The sequence below is a fragment of the Cricetulus griseus genome, chromosome 3 (assembly GCF_003668045.3).
Source record: "Cricetulus griseus strain 17A/GY chromosome 3, alternate assembly CriGri-PICRH-1.0, whole genome shotgun sequence".
Taxonomy (NCBI): Eukaryota; Metazoa; Chordata; class Mammalia; order Rodentia; family Cricetidae; genus Cricetulus; species Cricetulus griseus.
In genome coordinates this window covers 185,844,328-185,864,787 of record NC_048596.1, presented here as the reverse complement: position 1 = coordinate 185,864,787, position 20,460 = coordinate 185,844,328, and the positions used below count along the sequence as shown (strand labels likewise).

Below are 20,460 nucleotides of genomic sequence, written 5' to 3'. Positions count from 1 at the left end.
ATTTCTTTCTTTGAAGATCAAAATTCTTATGATACAGGTCTTTCACTTTTTTAGTTAGCGTTACCACAAGGTATCTTATGTTATTTGTGGCTATTGTAAAGGGTGATGTTTCTCTGATTTTTTTCTCACACATTTATCATCCATATATAGTAGGGCTACTGACTTTTTTGAGTTAATCTTGTATCCTGCCACTTTGCTGAATGTGTTTATCAGCTGGTAGAGTTTTTTGGGTCACTTATGTAGACTATCATATTGTCTGCAAACAGTGAAAGCTTGACTTCTTCCTTTCCAATTTGTATCCCCTTGATCTCCTTTTGTTGTCTTATTGCTCTAGCTAGCACTTCAAATACAATATTGAAGAGATATGGAGAGAGTGGACAGACAGCCTTGTCTTGTTTCTGATTTTAGAGGAATAACTTTGAGTTTCTCTCCATTTAGTTTGATGTTGGCTGTTGGTTTACTGTATATTGTTTTTACTATGTTCAGGTATGTTCCTGTTATCCCTGATCTCTCCAGGACCTTTATCATGAAGGGGTGTTGGATTTTGTCAAAGGCTTTTTCAGCATCTAGTGAGATGATCATGTGGTTTTTGTTCTTCAGTTTGTTTATATGGTGGATTACATTGATAGATTTTCGAATGTTGAACCAACCCTACATCCTGGGGATGAAGCCTACTTGATCATGGTGGATGATTTTTCTGATGTGATCTTGGATTCGGTTTGCCAGTATTTTATTGAGTATTTTTGCATCAATGTTCATGAGGGATATTGGTCTGTAGTTCTCTTTCTTAGTTGTGTCTTTGTGTGGTCTAGGTACCACACAAAGTAATTGTAGGCTACAAGGTAATTGCAGCCTCATAAAGAGAGTTTGGCAATGAACCTTCTGCTTCTATTGTGTGGAACAATTTGAGGAGTATTGGTATTAGCTCTTCTTTAAATTTCTGGTAGAATTCTGCACTGGCTCTGGGCTTTTTTTTTTGGTTGGGAGACATTTGATGACTGCTTCTATTTCCTTAGGGGTTATAGGTCTGTTTAAGTTGCATATCTGTTCTTGATTCATTTTTGATAAGTGATATCTGTCCAGAAAATTGTCCATTTCCTTTAAATTTTCGAATTTTGTGGAGTACAGGTTTTCAAAGTATGACCTGAAGATTCTCTGGGTTTCTTCAGTGTCCATTGTTATGTCCCCCTTTTCATTTCTGATTTTGTTAATTTGCATGTTCTCTCTCTCTGCCTTTTGGTTAGTTTGGATAAAGGTTTGTCTATCTTGTTGATTTTCTCGAAGAACCAACTCTTCCTTACATTGATTCTTTGTATGGTTTTCCTGGTTTCTACTTTATTGATTTCTGTCCTCAGTTTGGTTATTTCCTGGCTTCTCCTCCTCCGGGGTGAATTTATTTCCATTTGTTCTAGAGCTTTCAGTTGTGATGTCAACTCTCTGGTATGAATATTCTCTAGTTTCTTCATGTGAGCACTTAGAGCTATGAACTTTCCTCTTTGTACTGCTTTCAAAGTGTCCCATAAGTTTCAGTATGTTGTGTCTTCATTTTCATTGAATTCTAAGAAGTCTTTAATTTCTTTCTTTATTTCTTCTTTGACCCAGGAATGCTGCAATTATGTGTTGTTCAATTTCCATGAGTTGGTAGGTTTTCTGCAATTTGTGTTGGTTTTGAATTCTAACTTTAAAGCATAGTGGTCTGATAAGACACAGGGTGTTAGTTTTATGTTTTGTATCCGTTGAGGTTTGCTATGTTGCTGAGTATGTGGTCAATTTTAGAGAAGGTCCCATGTAATGCTGAAAAGAAGGTATATTCTTTTGTGTTTGGACGGAATGTTCTATAGATGTCTGTTAAACCTAATTGGGTCATAACTTCTGTTAGTTCCTTTGTCTCTTTGTTAAGTTTTTGTCTGGTGGTCTTGTCCTGTGGTGAGAGTGGGGTGTTGAAGTCTCCCATTATAAGTGTGTGAGGTATTATTTGTGATTTGAGTTTTAATAATGTTTCTTTTACAAACATTGTTGCCTTTGTATTTGTGGCATAGATGTTTAGAATTGAGACTTCTTCCTGATGGATCTTTCCTTTGATGAATATGAAATGACCTTCTTCACCTCTTTTATTGATTTTAATTTGAAGTCGAATTTGTTAGCTACTAGGATAGCTACCCCAGCTTGCTTCTTGGGTCCATTTGATTGGAATATCTTTACTCTGAGGTAATGTCTATCTTTGAATTTGAGGTGTGTTTCTTGTATGCAGCAGAAGGATGGATTCTGTCTTTGTATCCACTTTGTTAGCCTGTGTCTTTTTATAGGTGAGTTAAGACCATTAATATTGAGGGAAATTAAAGAGCATTGAGTGCTTATTCTTGTTTGTTTTTGATGTGTTTTTGGTAGTGCTATTGTATGTGGATTTACCCTGCTTTTTCTTTTTGGTTTTGGTAAAGTGGGTTTATCTATTGCCTATGTTTTTGTAAGTGTAGTTGATTTCCTTAGGTTGGAGTTTTCCTTCCAGTACTTTCTGTAGGATTGGATTAGTGGTTACATATTGTTTAAATCTGGTTTTGTCATGGAATATTTTGTTTTCTCCATTTATGGTGATTGAAAGCTTTGCTGGGTATAGTAGTCTGGGCTGGCTTCCGTGTTCTCTTAGAGTTGGTAGAATATCTATCCTGGTCCTTCTGGCTTTCAGAGTTTCCATGGAGAAGTCTAATTCTGATAGGTTTGCCTTTATATGTTACGTGGCCTTTTTTCTTTGCTGCTCTTAATATTCTTTCTTTATTCTGTACATTTGATTTTTAATTATTATGAGACTAGGGGACTTTCTTTTGTGGTCCATTCTATTTGGTGTTCTGTAGGCTTCTTATACTTTCATTGGCATATCCTTAGGCTGGGAAGGTTTTCTTCTATGATTTTGTTGAGTATGTTTTCTGCACCTTTGAGTTGGGTTTCTTCACCTTCTTTTATACCTATTATCTTTAGTTTGGTCTTTTCACGGTGTGCCATATTTCCTGGATATTTTGCATTAGTGATTTGTTGGGTTTAAGATTTTCTTTGCTTGATGAATTTATTTCCTCTAGTTTATCTTCAATGTCTGAGATTCTGTCTTCCATCTCTTGTATTCTGTTGGTTATGCTTGCATCTGTGGTTCCTGATTGTTTACTCAGCTTTTCTATTTCCAGCATTCTCTCAGTTTGTGTTTTCTTTATTGTATCTATTTCAGTTTTCAGGTCTTGAACTGTTTCCTTCAGCTGTTTAATTGTATTTCCTTGGCTTTCCTTGATTTCTTGGATATGTTGGTTTGTCTTTTCTACCATTTCTCTGAAGGATTTTCTCATTTCCTCTTTTAGGGTCTCTATCATCTACACGAAGTTTTAAAGGTTGTTCTCTTCTGTTTCATCTGTGTTGGGATGTTTAGGTCTTGCTGGTGTAGAGTCCCTAGACTCTGGTGTCATCTTATTGGTTTTTCTGTTGTTGGATGTGTTCTTATATTGCCATCTTCCCATATCTTCTTCCAGTGGGTACAGGTGGTGTCTCTTTCTTTCCTGGTGTGTATGGGTCTAAGGTTCTCTTCTGGTGGGTGCAAGAGGGTTCGATACTCTTATTGGTCTCAAGGTGGGTGCAGGCAGGTCTGAGGCACTCACTCTTCAGGTGGGTGGGAGCTGGACTAGCACAGAGATGTCAGCAGACTCTGGGTTTCTTGGTTCTCAGGGGCCGAGTCAACCTGCCTGTAGACCCCAGGACGGGAATTCCCAGAGTGAGCAGGCAGAAGTTGAGCCCAAGGCAGGGGCCGAAGCAGCTCACCTCTGCCCTGAGTGGGGGAAGGAATAGCCCAGTGATCTCAGAAGACTCAGAGTTGCTTTGTCCTCAGGGGCTAAGTCAATCTGTCAGCAGACCCCAGGATGGGAGTTCCCTGGAATATTTTTTTAAAACGTATTTTCTTTTACTTTTTCCATATATGAGTGCTGTATTTACATAATTTCCATCCCCCAATCTTCTCTTCCAGCTCTTCCCATATCTCTCTACTCCCTCTCAAATTCATGATCTCTTATTCTTTAATTATTAACTTTCTATCTCCCATGTATCATCTATCAATCTCCTATCTATCTATCTATCTATCTATCTATCTATCTATCTATCTATCTCTCATCTATCTATTTACTATCTACCTATATATCCATCCACCTGACCTACTGAGTTTATTTATTGTTGTTAGTATGTGTTTAGGGCTGTGTACTTGGGTTGGGACAACCTATCAGAGGTCTTGTTTATGGAGATAACTATAACTTTTCTCAGCTGTTCTCAGCAATCCTTGATAGCCTGTAGCTCTTCATCTAGGGTAGGGTCTTGTAAAATTTCCATCATCCCCTTTGGCATGTAAACTGGTGTTGTCACTATCAAGTTTTACTTAAGCAGCCATACTGTTGAGGTCTCCCAAGTGTAGCTTTCTGGCCTTGTCTAGAAGACAGGTTCTCATAGCAGCTATCCTGGTCCTTTGCCTCTCATAATTTTCCCACCTTCTCTTCAATGATTCATCCCAAGCCTTAGGTGTAGGGGTTGCATTGTAGATATCTATCACTTTGGTGTCCCACAGTCTCTGTCATGCAAATTAGGGCAGTCCCGTTTGATTTAAATTTACTTCTGGTCCAAGACTAGGGTCACTTGTTCTCCACATCTTGCCAAGATGTGGAGCGCTGTAATAGTTACTGTTTGCTGAAAAAAAATGCTTCTCTGATGAGGGGTGAAAGCTACATTTTAGAACACAGGTAGAAATGATATTGGTTTAGGAAAATGGCAGTAGTAGGTTTTCCTTTAGGGTTTATGGCATCTAGCCACAGGTAGTTGGCTAGGTTTGCAGTAAGAGGCATGAAATTCCCTCCTACTGAATGAGCCTCAAGTTCAGTTAGACATCTGTTGGTTACCCATGAGATAGAAATGCCACTATTGCACCATTGAAGATATCTTGTTGGGCTGGTGATTGTTGTAGTTTGTGGGTTTTCCAGCTTTGTAGGACTATTGACTGCTTTTTCCCCTTGGCACTTTGCATTATACCTTCCAATACTCTTCAAGCCAGTCTTCAGAAGGCTTGCAGGTCAGTTCCAGCTCAGTTTCTCCAGGTCCTATGTTCAAAGTATGTGGTATGTTCAGCACTAGGATCTTAAATTTTTGTTTGTTTGCTTATTGAGTACACTGGATGAGGGCTGATGGGCAAGGCAGTAAGTAGAGTACACCTGCAGCCTAGTTTAGACCAATGGTGGGCTGTCTTCCTATGACCAGATACGCTTCTTTATGTGTAGCTTGTACCATGTGAAGGAGGGCAGTCAGATCAGTTGGTATATGGGACTTTAAATGAGCCACTGTGCATGAGTTTCCAGTCATTCAGATCAGGGCAGCCTTGGCTGATCCAAATTCAGTCCTGGTCCAAGTCTAGGGTCACAGGGCATTGGGCTGCATTTTTATGGTGTCATTCCAGCTTGGCCTGGTCTCCATCATGATTTTCAAGCCTGTCTGGGACTTTTCATGGAGAAAGACTGACTCAGAGAAAAGACAACCCTCACTAACTTCCTATGCATCACTGTGGTATGTACAGAATAGGGTTTTACCTTCAGGTTCTGGGAGACTACTAAGAACAAAAATAGCTATATGGTTTTTCAGTTTCTTGGACTCAAGGCATTAAAAATAATGGTGCTATAGTTTTACTGAAGTTTCATAATTTGTAAATGGTTAAAAGCATGCCATTGCTAAGTATGCAATTTGCTAATTTGTACAATTTGGTATTTGTAGATTTATGAGAGTGGGCTGTAGAGATGGCTCAATTAATGAAGTTTCTGCTGTGTAAGCATAAGGGCCTGAGGTCAAATCCCTAGAAGCTATGTAAAAGCCAGGCATTGTCATTAGAGTCTGGAGCAATAGCCCTGCTTATGTGGGGTGACAGCAGAGACAGGTAGATAGACACACTGCCCAAACTTTTTAGCCATCCAGCCTAGCCAATTCAGCGAGAGACCGTGTCTCAAGAGATAAAGTAGAGAGGAATAGTGGAAGACATCTCCTGTGGCTTCTATATCATAAATATATGTACCTGTGCATTCTACATACACACATGCATATGAGAGAGAGAGAGAGAGAGAGAGAGAGAGAGAGAGAGAGAGAGAGAGAGAGAGAGGAGAACAGCAGAGTTCATTGTGGGCAAAAGTATTGCAAAGCAGAGTAAAGCAGACAGGAAGAGGAGATAGGTAGGGTAGTTTATCATTTCATAATAAAAGTTTTGATGGAAAAGTTCATAGACAATGTGGGTTGAGTCCAAATGGGAAGGAGGCAAAGAAGAAGAATGGCAGAACCATGTAGCAGGGATGTTCCAGAGAAATATAATAGCAAATCTGTTACAGACAAGAAGGTGCAATTCTGTGGTGCTAATTGAGGATCCCTGGAGAAGCTCTGGCCGCTGTGCTCTGTTGAAGCAGAGAAAGTAAAGGCAGAGGAATGATGCCAGTTGAGGAGAGAAAAAGGACACTGGGTCCTGTAGGGTAAGGAGGCCATTGTGAGGTCCTTAGCTTCTTCCAGGTGATGACAGCCCCATGGAGAGCACCATGAAAGGAATTCCAAGACCATTCATAGTGTTTACAAAGGACACATGACATGTTCTACTGAAAGTCGACTGTAAGAAAGGAAAGACAGTAGCAGAGAAAGTGCACAGGAGGTGGTGAGTGGAAGAATCCAGGCAAGGGCAGAGTGGTGTGGAACAAGGCAGTAGCAGTGGAAGACAGGAGAAATGGTTGGATTCTAGATATGTTTTGAAAATAGAGCCTTCAGAATCCACTGCTGAGTTAGATGTTAGACTGTGGAGTATCATGGTCATCTAGTCAGAGTTATTTTAACAGGCTAGCATGAGTCACCGGAGAGATGGAGTATTAATGAAATGTATCTGAGACCCTAAGGAAAGAAACTTTAAGTGAGAAGGGTGGTGGTAGCAGGGATGAGGTAAAGACATCCCTGCTCAGAACCACAGAGACAAACACCGATTGTGTCATCCCGATGAGAGTTACTCTTTTTCAGCCACCTTTGAAATTTATCTCACCGGCATGCCTCAGAATTAAGAAGATGGACAAGAAATGGACCACTATTGTCACCAGGCAAAAGAAATATTTAGGAAAGACAAGTTGAATGTTTGGATCAAGTAACTCATGAATGCAGCTGCAATGAAGGGGATGAGACTTCTCAAAGATGAAATTTGTATTTTCAGCAGGTAGCTACAATTGTTTATGTAGAATACTGTTAGGTGCTTTCAGCTTTCCCAAACTAAGAATATTGGCTGTTCTCACAACTCATTCATAAATGATGTTTGGAGATGAGGGATTGGGCATGCATGTGAGTGTATGTGACTCTCTCTTTCCTCTGTTTTTTGTCTCTCTCTCTCTGTCTCTCTGCCTCTTCCTCTCTGTCTGTCTCCTCTCTCTCTGTCTCTGTATATACTCCTCCCACAGGCACACAAATGTCTATACAGGGAAGTCTTCCAAGAGCTCAAATCCCCTTGTCTATGCAGAGAGAGAGGCTATTGGGAGCTATATAGAAAAAAAGTTATTGCAGCTAAATAATGTGGACTGAGCTAACATGAGGTGTGAACATTTTGGATTGGAGTTGCTTCTGAGGGACATGCTTCAGTGAAGAAAATACCACCAATCCCTTATTGTTTTGGCTCACGCCATTTTTTCTCTTGACTTTTTGGAAGACAAGCTGATTCCTGACAGTTAAGTCCTTGGGTCTAGTGTGTAACACGATTTGGATCTGCCTCTCTCCTGCTGGACACGGAGACCCCAGCTGAAAGCCCGCTGCCGTCTCTTTGTGTATATTCCTTGGTTGCCTTTCCCTGTTCTTATGTCGCCATTTTTATGTTCATTGTCCAAAAGAATGAGAAAAGCATTCTTTGTTTGAAAGAAGCAAAATTGTCTTTGGGCGTTTCCTCCCAGCACCCGGGGATGCCAGGAGAGCTCAGAATTGCTCATTGGCTTCGGAGCTTCCTGTGGGTATAAAACGTCTTTTCCTGAGTGCTGCGCGTGAAGCTCTACATCCTGGCAGCAACACTAATGAACTGTGAATCACTTCTCTTCCCCACAGGTCATGCGGAATGTTTCTGGATTTTACTTTAGTTGGGGGTAACACGATAGAACAGCCAGATAATGGGGGTTGTTTTGGACTCTTGCCGTACATAATAAATCTGGCACCTGTAGAAGGCACCTGTAGAAGGAAGATGCTTCCTTCTACATAATAAATTTGTTACACACTAGACCCAAAGACTTAACTGTCAATGGTGCTGATCATGAAGACCCGAGAACTGCTTAAATTCACAGAGTACCCGAGATTCTATGGGATGGGAGCTTTAGACATTTGTGTATTATAGATGCCTATGGGCTTGGAGAAACCACATTTTAAAGATGAGGAGAAATACCTAAAATTAGTTCAGACCTATTAAATTTCTGCTTATTTGTCCTTATGTATTTAAAAGTTTATTTTCTTAACTCTTGATAGATGTGAACTAATACATGATAGGCTAAATTCATAGTTTACTTACAATTGTTAAAGGACAGATACAGAAAGTCACCACTACACTTTAGGGTGTGTGGTGTGTGTGGTGTGTGTGTGTGTGTGTGTGTGTGTGTGTGTGTGTGTGTGTGTACGTGTGGTTGTGCATACATGTGGGGCCAGAGGTTGACATCAGGTGTCTTCCTCAATTATTTTTCACCTTAGTATTTTGAGACAGGGTCTCTTACAGCATCTGGAGCCTGCCATTTCGACTAAGCCAGCTCTGAGCTCCAGGGATTTGCCATTTCCTCCTAACCCATTGCTAGGCTTGCAGGATGTGTGCCACCACCTCCAGCTTTAACTCAGATGCTGGCCATCTTCACTCAGATCCTCATGCTTGCACTGTAGCCCACCTCCCTAGTCCCAGTCTTTTTTCTTCAGTGTTTTTTTTTTCCTAGTGAAGATATAGATGTTATGTTCTTCCTTAACTTTTGTTTTGGAATCTGGAAAGAAAAGAAATACAAGCAAGTTGGAAGTGCCTTTCAAGAAGTAATACTGGCTCTCTAGGTGACTGTCCAGGGTTGGATGAGACTCTGGAGGCCATCTGGTGGACCAGATTTCTCAGCTAGATTTCTGTCCTGGTATCAGCCACATGAAAAGCTGGAGATCTCTGGTTGCCCATAGGAATATGTTCCCATATTTCGTCAACCTTTTGTCCCCACTGTGGCCAAAGATATTATAACTATTGCTCCTTCTTTGCCTATGAGGCCACTTGATCACAGAAGGAAATTAATTGGCCTGGCGTGATTCGTTTTTTTGAAAAGTCACATTGGTTTCCACCCAATACTTTGTGCTTTTTGAAGTTGATGCTAATTGATTGATGTTAAGTTCTATATTTTCCCTGATATTGAAGTGAAGCTGACAGGTCTATAATTACCAGGATTGTCCTTTCTCCCTTTTTAAAAAGATGAGCACTTCATTTACCCTTTTTTAGTCTACAGGGACTTTCTTTATCCTCTTGAGTTCTCAAAAATAATCACTAGCAGCTATGTAATAACACCTGCCAGTTCCTTAAGCACTCTCAGAAGAATGTCACCAGGCCCTGCTGATTTGCCTAAAGCCGGCTTTTCAAAATCCCTTTTAACCATTTATTCCCTCTTCAGGCTTGCATGTTCTGCTGTCACAGGTTGGCATTGTTCTGTTAACTGTGTCCCTGATGGTTTTCTTTATTCATTTAAGAACTTAGAATTCCTCCGTCTTTCCCTAGTCATTACCGTGAACGTCTTTCCCCATCTTTGAGGCATTGAGTGAGATATTTCCTTGGAACTCCATGTTAACCTTCTACATCATCAGAGAGGGTTGTCCATTACTTCCTATGTAATGTATAAGCTATGTGCCCTTTTGTTGTATTCAGCAACAGGCGTTTTATTAAAATAAATGTTTGTGGTTTAGACATTCTTCTCACCGAATCTCTGCTTACATGGGATCCATTTTTTAAAAAGCTACTTTGGAACGATTTGCTAATCCTAGACGAATGCCAAAAAGATGACAAATTTCTCATGGATCCTCTTTAACATTGTCCCAGTGCTGCCTTCTTATGTAACCAAATTAAGAAATTAATGTTGGTAAATCATTAGGAATGGAACTAGATACAGTTTTTGAATTTTGCATATTTTCCGTTAAGTTATACTTTCTGTTCTATGAACCAATTCAAGACCACACATTGCATTTAGCAAATTCATTACAATTGCTTTCATTATCAATGGTTCAAAATGATAGTGTGATAATACTCACCAGGCTTCTACTTATCTTTAGATATTCAACTAATTACCTTCGCTTGAAAGATGAACATCTGCTTTGTATACCTTTATACTAAAAATGGTGCCCTCCATACATCTCCCAGGTTAGTTCAATGACATGAGTTCCAGTTCATAGGTATGGTCCCCATGCCCCCAGCAATGCATAAAACCTGGGTCAATTGCTATAAAGGCTCTCCCTTTTCTGATTTAATGTTATTTATTTGGTTTCAGCTGTGTGTGTGTGTGTGTGTGTGTGTGTGTGTGTGTGTGTGTGTGCGCGCGCGCGTGTGTGCGCGTGTGTGCGCGTGTGTGTTTCTGAGTAGTTCGTGCATTTGTGTGGAGGCTAGAAGTTGATGTCACACATCTTCCTCAGTTGCCTCCCACCTTATTTTTGGATAAACAGTCTTGCAATAATGTGTAGCTTTCTTTCCTATTCAGTTTGACTGGCTGACTGGCAAGGCCCAGGGCTCGCTCTGCCTCCAGCTCCCCAGTGCTGAGATGATAGGCATGCATGGCCCCAGTGTTTTATATGAATACTTTTCAGACGCCACTCTTTATGAGTCCTGACGATTCAAACACAGGTTCCCATGCTTGTGCATCAGGCACTTTACCTACAGAGCCATCTCTCCAGTTTCTGACTTGTTTTAGGGAAGGCTAGTCTAGATTTTTCGACATAGGCCAGGATGGTATAAGCTGGTAATTCCCTTGTTTCAAGCTGCCTAGCTCTGGGATTTCAGGTGTGTACCACAACACCCAGTCTTTGGTCATAATGTCATTTTTATATCTTTGTTGATCTTCTTCTCCTTTCACCCTGAGTCATTCTGACTAGCGGGAGGGGGCGGGTAAGGCACACACTGAAGGAGTTATTCAGTCTCAGGGTCAGGCAAGTGCAGGCTGGTACCCAAAGGGTGAAAGGCCTGTAAGCTCTGCTCCCTGGGTACCCTACTTTGAAACAATTCCCTATCTTAAAAAAAGAATATATTCCATGCATGGTGGCACACACTTTTAATCCCAACACTCAAGAGTCAGAGTCAGGAGGATCTCTGTGAGTTCGAGGTCAGCTTGGTCTACATAGCAAGTTCCAGGACAGCTAGGGTGTTACACAGAGAAACCCTGTCTCACCCCACAAAAGATTTTATTTTAAATTGTAATTATGAGGGCTGGAGAGATGGCCCAGAGGTTAAGAGCACTGCCTGCTCTTCCAGAGGTTCTGAGTTCAATTCCCAGCAACCATATTGTGGCTCACAACCATCCATTATGAGATCTGGTGCCTTCCTCTGGCCTGCAAAGATATATGCAAGCAAATACTGTATACATAATCAATAAATAAATCTTTAAATTGTAATTACATGTGTTTGTGTGTCTGAGTGTGCTTATGCAGATGAATGAAATACACATGGGGGTCAGAAGAGGACGTCAGGGACCCTGGAACTAGAGTTGTAAGAGGTGTGAGCTGCCTAGCAGTGGGAGTCAACTTGGTCTTCTGCAAGAGCAGCACGCTCTTGATGGCTGAGTCATCTCTCCAGTCCCAGAACATCATTCTCTTTGCCACAACCTCTGTTGTGCTCCTGGGCTTTGGAGTCTGTACTCTCTGATTTACAGGGTCATGCACTTTCCCTTCCATCACCCATCTTCCTCTCTTTCTGTTTCTTTTGTTGCCCATAACATCTGTATAATATTTTACTCTTCTCCCCTAAGTATGGTCCTGAATCATGACCTCCTGCCTGCTTCCTCAGCTCCTCATCAGTATTAGTCAAAATCCCAGAAAGCCCAGTGTTTTTCCTTTGTCAACACAGTACATTTCTAGCGGAAGGCAGGTCTTAAAGGGGATTTGAGGAGAGGAGTGTAGGTCTCCATGTAATTGTGTATTTGTATGCGTAGTCTGCAATTTAAATTTTGCACTAAGTGCTAGGAAAAAAAGGGGCTTGTTTTAAAAGCTTGTCTCAAGCTGTTAGACCTTCTTCTGGGCAATTAGAATAATAAAATGCAATTTAATGCCTTTCTCCCTCCAAGTTTCCAGATACATTTATAAACCGTTTGGCTTTCTCTGACTGGGGTGATAAGTAAATTCATGATAGCTGTAGTGGAAATATTCTAAAATGTTAATATTTAGAAAGGAATAAATTGTGATCATCATCCTGAGATTGATTTAGGAAAACCAGTGGATTTTTTTTTTTTTTTTTTGTCTTTTTGTGACTTCCTGAGGAAGGGTGGAAAGGTCAATAAGATGTGGTAGAATTGCGTTGCTGGTAGCATATTCAGGCAGCTTCAGGGAACAACGTGTGGTTTATATTGGGAAGTGGTGAGTTCTGGGAGCATGCTAACTGATACAATGAGGAGAGACCAGGTCCCTGAGCACCAGGAACACATGGCTACCTACACAGCAGCCGAGGGTCTAACCCAGGGATTCAGAAAGGGCTTGTGCAACAAGTAACTATGTTTACATGGAACTCAGTTTATAAACAGAAAAAGCAACCACAGTAAGGAATTCTCAGAAATCATTCCATCTGATCCCCCAGTTTGTGTCAATATATTTAGAGACTGGTTTAAACACTTCAGGTTTAAAGTTTTCTAAGAGGAAGAGAATCTCAGGTTGAAGTGAAATTGCTCAGTTGGTGAACTGTCTAGACCTATAGGTTAGTGTTAATTCAAAGTCAGTCTTGAGAAAGACTAGCATGCCATGAGGGCTGCTCCAATATGGTATGGGTTGCCAAGTGACTTGCTTGGGCTGTGAAGTCAGGCCCTGTACCAAGGCACTGAGTGTCAAGTAGTTTATGTGGGAGGTTGGTTATAGAAATTTCAGCCACATTAGGGATTGAGACAAGGGAGAGAAGCAGGTTAAGCTTGTTATGACTGGTCCACTGGGTTCAGTCCCATTGAGAGAGAGCAAAGAACCAGCCTAGAGTTAACTTGCACTAAGGGGGAAAGGGATGTAGTTGTTTGATTAATCTTCTCCCTATTTATTATTGGTTGAGGACCCTCTGGCGGTTGCTTTTTGAGTGACTGGATTCCAGCCCTCAGAAGAACAGCTCCCAGGCAGTGAGGCACATCAGAACACCTGTCAACTGATGCGCAGAGATACCTCAGAGCAAGCACAGAGGCTCTCATTGCCATGGCTAATACTTGGAAATTTGCCTAAGACCCGTCCTTATATCAATCGCCATGATCTAGTATTTTCAAGACAAGCTAAATCCAGATAAGGAAAGAGATACTATTTTATATCTCAATAATGCTGGAAATAGCTAGATTGAAAAATCCCAAAGATAGGAATAATTTCTTTTGTGCCAGAGTATGTGTGCTCAGTTAGTACTCTGAGTAACCCACGGTAGAACTTTCTTTTTTATCCCATCAAAAGAAGCTATGGTAGTCAGGGGCCCGAGGCAGGCAGCTGCTGCCTGTTGGCGGTGCTGTGCCTTACGTGGTTGTTATTCATCATGACTTCCTCCACACATAGCTGGTTCTCTTGCAAGGTCTTCCCCTGTCTCTTGCAGACATCATGGAGATTCTTGATATCCATTTGCAGGCTCAAGAGTTTGCTGTTCAGTTTGTTCACGTCTCTGTCTCTCTCCCCGGCCTAGGCAGCCAGAAAAACAAAAGCATCAATTATGAATGATTGAGAAAACACTTGCTTTCCTTCACTGAACAGGTTGACAGAGCAGCTGAATTTGCTGGAAATTCATTCATTGCACCTCTGCTGTTGTTACTCATCTTAGGTAACATTTACACAGGATCCATTTGTGAGGTGTCTGAGTGCCTTGCATTATTCAGACAATTACTTATTTATATTAATTAATCTTCGCCATGCCGCTGTGGGTGCATCAGACAATTCCCCTGTTTTTTTCAGGAGGAAGTCAGTGCCTAGAATGATTCCAGGCACCCAGAGAACTGTCTATAAATATTAATGGTTCTGCCACTGATGAAATAAACATATCGAGATGTCAAATGAACTTGTCAAGACTACATTGTATCAGTGATAGAGTTGATGAGGGATTCTGAAGTCTCTTAACTTTCTCTTTATCCGTTAACTACTCCCTCCCCTTGACTATTAACCTAGTGCTTTTCTTAACAAGGCTTCACCATTGGGACCACAAGAGAAAGGCCTGGCCTGATCAGTAAGATCCCTGTCTTTGATTAGGAGTTAGAAGGGTTAGCTAATTGTTGCTAGGCCAGAATGGAAAGTAGTGACTGAGATCAAAACAAAATGTGTAGAGAGTAGCAACTTGGGTGGGGAGGGGGCTGGGTGCAGAGCGATGGCAAGTGGGTGGGCTCTCTATCACCTCATGATACCATTTTCCAGTGTGGGTGGCGGTAATGTGAGAAGAATTTAGCAGGCAGCACTCTGAACCTCTGCAGGGCTTCATTCTGTCACTGTGCTCTTCATCATGTTCACGAGGAAGGAAGAAAGAAGGAGAGAAACTCTCCCAAGTGAACCAGCAAACTGGCTAGGAAGGGCTACTTTTACACAAAGGCCTCTGGGTAACTTTAGCCTGATCCTACAGGAGACTGCAGAGTGTAATGACATCTCAGAGTCGATCTTGATTAGTGGGAATAAGAGTTGAGTTGTCAAACTTCATACAGTGATGTAGTGGCCATGACGGCACCATGGGATGTGAGCTCCCAAGCACTTCCAGCCTTCTGGTGAAAGTGACCTCAGTGACCTTAAAGCAACCATTTTAAGAGGAATACAGAGCAGGACACACAGTAATGGTGCAGGAATCTGAGCTGCCTTTTCAAAGCCTCACATCTGGTTAGGAGGAGGGATCATGGTCTTCTTAACCGTGGAGCCAGGGTTCTGCCACCCTCCCATACTGACTTGGCTTCTGAAATACATGAGCTACACAACACACACTCCCATGGGAACTAGAGACCTGAGATGGATAGACATAGTAAATCAGGCATCAGTGGACAGGTCCGTTTAGGAGACCTTTAGGCAAGGCTAAGGTGGGCCAGAGGACAGTGTGGGAACCGGAACCACAGTGTCAGAGTACCCGGAATCCAGATGGTTCCCAGAAGTACTGCTGCCTCAGCTGATTCACTTCTTCATTTCCATTTAGTACCTGCAGGTTTCCCCCCCACTTTACAGTTTAATTAGGTTAACGGCATGGCTCTGTCATTAAAAGGATTTCATTATCTCAAACTCTCCCTCCTCCTTCCTAGCTCCTGTCCCTCACTCCTCACTTTCAGAAAAATAACAGTGGATGTCAACTGCCCCCAGCATGTAATTACCATTAAGACAATTACCAGGGACTCTCTTAAGAGAATGTGTGTAGAGTGGTTTAAAGAATTGGCATGCAGAAACTGTTTTCTAACTTGAAAACAAAATCCATGGTCCCAACAGGGAGCCGCTGCTTCACCCTAGCACTTTAGATGCCCTTTTCTTGTGGTTGTAGTACAAGGGATGGTGTGGAAACCCATGACACTCAGGGTCCCCTCCTCTCTGGATACATAATCATTTGTGTCATCTGTGAATTGGGTGACAATGCCATGCTTGCCCTAAAGGAGTCTGAGAATGCTCTGCACTCTTGTCTTGATGCTGATTTTGTCTTAAGGTGAGGACCATATTCTAGGGTTGTTTGGAATGGAGCCACACCCACCGAGCGCTCATTACTACAAAGCCAATGAGGCACAACTTAAGCTGCCCCAAGTTACCTATCAAATGCACTCTCTCAAGTTAGTGAAAATATCTGCTCTCTCCAGGTTGGACTATCCTCTGGGTGGAAAGCCTACTGTTACCCCATTCTTTTCCACCACCAGGACTTAAGAGCTGGGCCTTCAACATCATCTAATATAGATATTTAGGATCAGCTTGGAGTCTCTAAGGAAATGTCTTCATTCATAAAACAATAGGTTTGGGATAAAATCATCTTCCTTTGAAGTTTCCTTAGACCAGTTGCATAACAAATGTGTTTTGCTAGATGTCAGATGAAATTTGCTTCTAAAATAAACATGTAACCATTCATTCCTATACAGCAGATCATTGAGGTCTTGAGGTATCAGAACAGGAGTGAAGGCATATGGGGAGCAATGAGACACTCCCTAGCACCCATTTTTAATGCAGTTCATTGTAAGAGGCTGTTCTCAGAAACTTAAGAAAGGCGAGTTTTCTTGGGTCCTTAGTAGAGCTAATTTTTTTCTAATACCTTGTACAAGACATTAGCTGTGAACTATTTATAATTGTATGTAATTTATGGAGAATGAATTCCAGGCAGATGCCCTTAAAGTATCAATGTGCATTAGGTATAGATTTACTCTGACATTTCACCAATCACAGCTCTGTAAGCAGTACTAGGGGCAGGAGATGGACCAACTATTGTAGTGTTGATCCTTGGGCACCATCTGACGCCATCCTGATCTGAAGTTGTTAGTCATGATTGAAACAACAAACCTCTGCTGCTAGGTGAGGTTTTGTCTCCATAAGCTGTGGACTCAGATACCCAGTTTTACTTATACGAGATTCCAACCTGGCTACCCTGTCCAGAAGCACATGATGTTGACTGAGCTACTGACCCACAGGCAAAACAGTAAGCGCTAATACTACAGTTGCGTCCATGGTCATGGAAAATATGCTATTTAATGAGAGTGAATTCTGTATTGATGAAATGAGCCTCTTGTCAAAGAGCATGCCTCCTGAAACACATATTTCAAGATGGGGATGACATTGTGCTCTGAGTTTTAAAGGACTGACGAATAGTTTCATGCTTATTCTCAGGTAGAGCTGGGTCCAAACTTAAGCTTATGACTCAGCAGCACTTGAGGGATAATATCATTCAAAATGGTGGCATTCTTAGGGTTTGGGGACTTGAAGGCTTTGAAAAATTGGAGTTGCAGTTCCGAAGGTGACTTTGGAGTCAAATGGTGACTCAGGTGATCATCTCTGGGGAAATTATTTGTCCGAGAATGAAGATAAATCTTCAATAAATAATGGAAAACCACTTTTAACCATCACCAATGCTACAGCCACTGGATAGATAACAATTTACAGTGAGAGTTATGCTTTAGGAAGCAGAAAGCTTGGGGCTGGTGAGAAGTCTTGGCAGATTACAATGATGGCCACCAAACCTCATTAGCTGAGTTTAAGAACAGGGACCCACGTGGTGGAAGTTGTTTTCTGACCTCTACCTCACCCCTATAAATAGATAAATGTAATAAGATTTTACAAAATCAAAAAGCCTTAAAAACTAATGTTGCCTCAGGAATTTTTACATTTTACTTGTGATAATTGAGTTTACACTTATTAACAGTAATTACAAACATTTATACTGACATTGATGACTATCGGTCCAGGTTTACTTTTATAGAAACACTGCAGTTTTTGCATTACTTTTGGTGGGAATTATAGAAAGTTTTGCCTTGTGAGCACAAATTTTAGAAACATCTCTGCTCACATAGCAAATAATAGAGACCTGGAACTGCTCCAAATCTGGTGACACCGGCACACTTGCAGGTAGGTTCTTTAGGATGCACATGGTATATGGCAGAGACTGGCTACTGTGCAATGTGAGCTGCTTTTTGTTGGCACTTCAGTAGATCCTTCATACTTTGGGCCATCATGTCCTGAGGGGCTATTCTGCTAGAGGGCAGGCTCCAGGAGAACAGGGATCTCTATTTCATTTGCTTTTCAATCTTCCAGCTCCTAGAGCAATGCCTGGCACATTGAAGGTGTTCCGAAGACATATGTTAAATTAAAAAAAAATCCTAGAAATTCATACCAGATCCTTGTTCCCAGCAGAACTAGCAGCAAGTTCCACATGGCAGTAGTAACCCAGCAGGAGAGCCGCAGAAATGTTTGTTTTAGGAGCAGCTTACTTCTTGGCAGAAGCACATGCCAACGTAAGACATCTCTACACTTATCCCAATGGACCTTTTCCATCCTTTGTGGAACAATGAAGGAATACATACATAGAATTTGGCCAATTCTTAGTTGTACAAAGCAGAAAACTCCATTTCTATATCCTGCTAGATAAAAGAAATGTTGGCAAACTATAGAAAATGTCTATTAGGTGCTTTTACACCCATTGCCTGATAATCTACCTGGCAAGCATTTGAAATACATTCTCAACATGTATACTTCTGAGGCCAGGCAAAGGAGGCTCAGAGAGAGTGGGCAGCATGGCCCAGGCCACTCTGCTGTTAGATGTGGACCTGGGGCTTACATCTGGGCTCTTAAATCTATGGTCTGTGGCTTGCTCTGTCCATGGTATTTTATGATGGGTATACCTGGAATGTGGAGGCATGGGGCTTGAAAGAAATCCCTTTCAACAAAGGTTTACCTTCACATATGTAGGAAGTTGGGAGCCTTACCTCTTCTTTCAGTCCCTTGGCAGCTCGAAATTCTCCTTTAAGCTTTAGCATTTTTGTGAGCTTTGTTATAAACCTGAAAAAGTCCAAGTGTTTAAGATGGAAAAAGTATAAACGAGTCCAGCCCTTTAAAGATTTTCCCAGCTGGATCTATGCCCTCAGCAGGGGAGTTGGAAAAATCTCCTAAACTGTTAACAACACCGACTTTCCTACCCATCTGTTTGTGTTTTCACGTGCCTTAAAACCTCTGTGAGGGAGGCAGGACAATAGATTTACATCTTTCCCAGAAAATCAATATGTGGTGGACTAAAAAGTTTCTGAATTCACTCTTCTAGGGAAGAAAAAGTTCTGAGTTAAACTTCCTTTCTAGACTTCTAAATATTCTGAGCATCACATACAGTTAAGGCTTAGCTTTTTAAATAACTAGACAGGTTGTACATGACCTATTTCCATAATAACTGGGGGGGGCAAGAACTACTACTATCCCCATCATACAGAGGAGGAAACTGATGCCCAGAGAGGCTAAGTGGCTTACCCAAGGTCACACAAGCTCTATTACCTACTCCATGAAACTTGCCCACTCATTTTATCACTATGAATTTGAAATGTCTAATGATGTGATTTTTTAAAAAAGCATCTATTTGCCTTGGTGGGGATTATAAAGTTAGAAATCTTGTAAAGTGTTAAGAATTATCTAGATTAAAAAGCTTCCAGTGAAGCTAAAGATGGCCGCACAGGTAATGGTATGTAACTATAGGATGATGCAGTTGAGGTCACAATGCACTGAACTTACTAAAATAATCTAACTCCTTATGTTCTTAACTGTAATACTAGAGGGAATTTCCTTTAAGCACCTACCTGCAGAATGGTTCCAAGAATGAGAAGCCACCAAATACTCATTCTTTGTAGTAAGCTACATCCCCCATCCCTAATATAAGCCAAGAAGAAAGAATGGTTGTGATGAGTGGAGTTTGGAATGTTTCATGGAGTTACATTCTGATTTTCTGCATTCTAGGCCCACTTACATCTTTATGCACAGAGGTGCATCATGGGAATGATGACATCACTCAGTCTTACCTGGTAGGGCTAGGTTGGGTGATTTCACACTAACAAGCTCCAAATCCTAGCAGCTTAAAACTAGGAAGGATTACTTTTCACTCAGTCTACATGTCCTTTGTGAACCAACTGGAGCTTGGCCTCACACAGTCGTTACTCAGCTCCTTATTGTCCTCAGCTAGTGGAACCTGTATTATCTAGTGGTCTGTTGCCATGACAACAGCCAGGGTCTTGGTGAAGTACATACCTGTTCATAAAGAGGAAGTGAAACATTCTACTTCTGCTCACATTATATTGGTTCAAACAAATGACATGATCATATCTAACTTCCTTTGTTCTCCAAAGGGAATATTGGTGAACATCACAAATAATTTCCATACCAGGCAAGTCAAAAAGATTAAAAGTAACTCGACATCAAAGAATAATCAACAGGGCTCTGAGCTACCAATGCTTTGAAACCTGGTTCAAAATCATGTGTATTATGTCCCATGGGATGGTCTCGTCTCTTTGAGCCCTCATCTCTGCCTCTGGAGATGAAGGGGCTGCAGTAAGTGACCTTCATGGTCTGTCATAGCTCTCAATTTCCCTTTGCTGTTCTACCTTGCCAAACGTCTTTATTTGGTAAGAACTATAAACTCAGTCTGAGTATCCCACACTAAAAATATGACCTTGAGAACAACATTCCTCTTCAGGAATGTCCACTGGGTCTATCAGGAGATGATTCTCAAATAGAATCTTGTCTAAAAGGCAAAAAATAAAAACCACAAAAATAATTTTCTAGACTGTGATGGTTTCCAAG

The 20,460-nt window shown here is 41.3% G+C and overlaps 1 protein-coding gene across 1 annotated transcript in view; it reads right to left on the bottom strand.

Annotated features, from left to right (window-relative positions):
• Positions 1-18,659, bottom strand: part of Pmfbp1 (polyamine modulated factor 1 binding protein 1) — a 66,028-nt gene extending 47,369 nt beyond the window's left edge. Inside the window, exons 1-2 of the mRNA XM_027406115.2 lie at positions 18,609-18,659; positions 13,726-13,881 (exon numbers count right to left, since the gene is read on the bottom strand). Of these exons, the coding sequence (XP_027261916.1) occupies positions 13,726-13,881; positions 18,609-18,659 (207 nt within the window). The remainder of the gene's footprint in view (positions 1-13,725; positions 13,882-18,608) is intronic.
• Between the last annotated feature and the right edge of the window lie 1,801 nt (positions 18,660-20,460).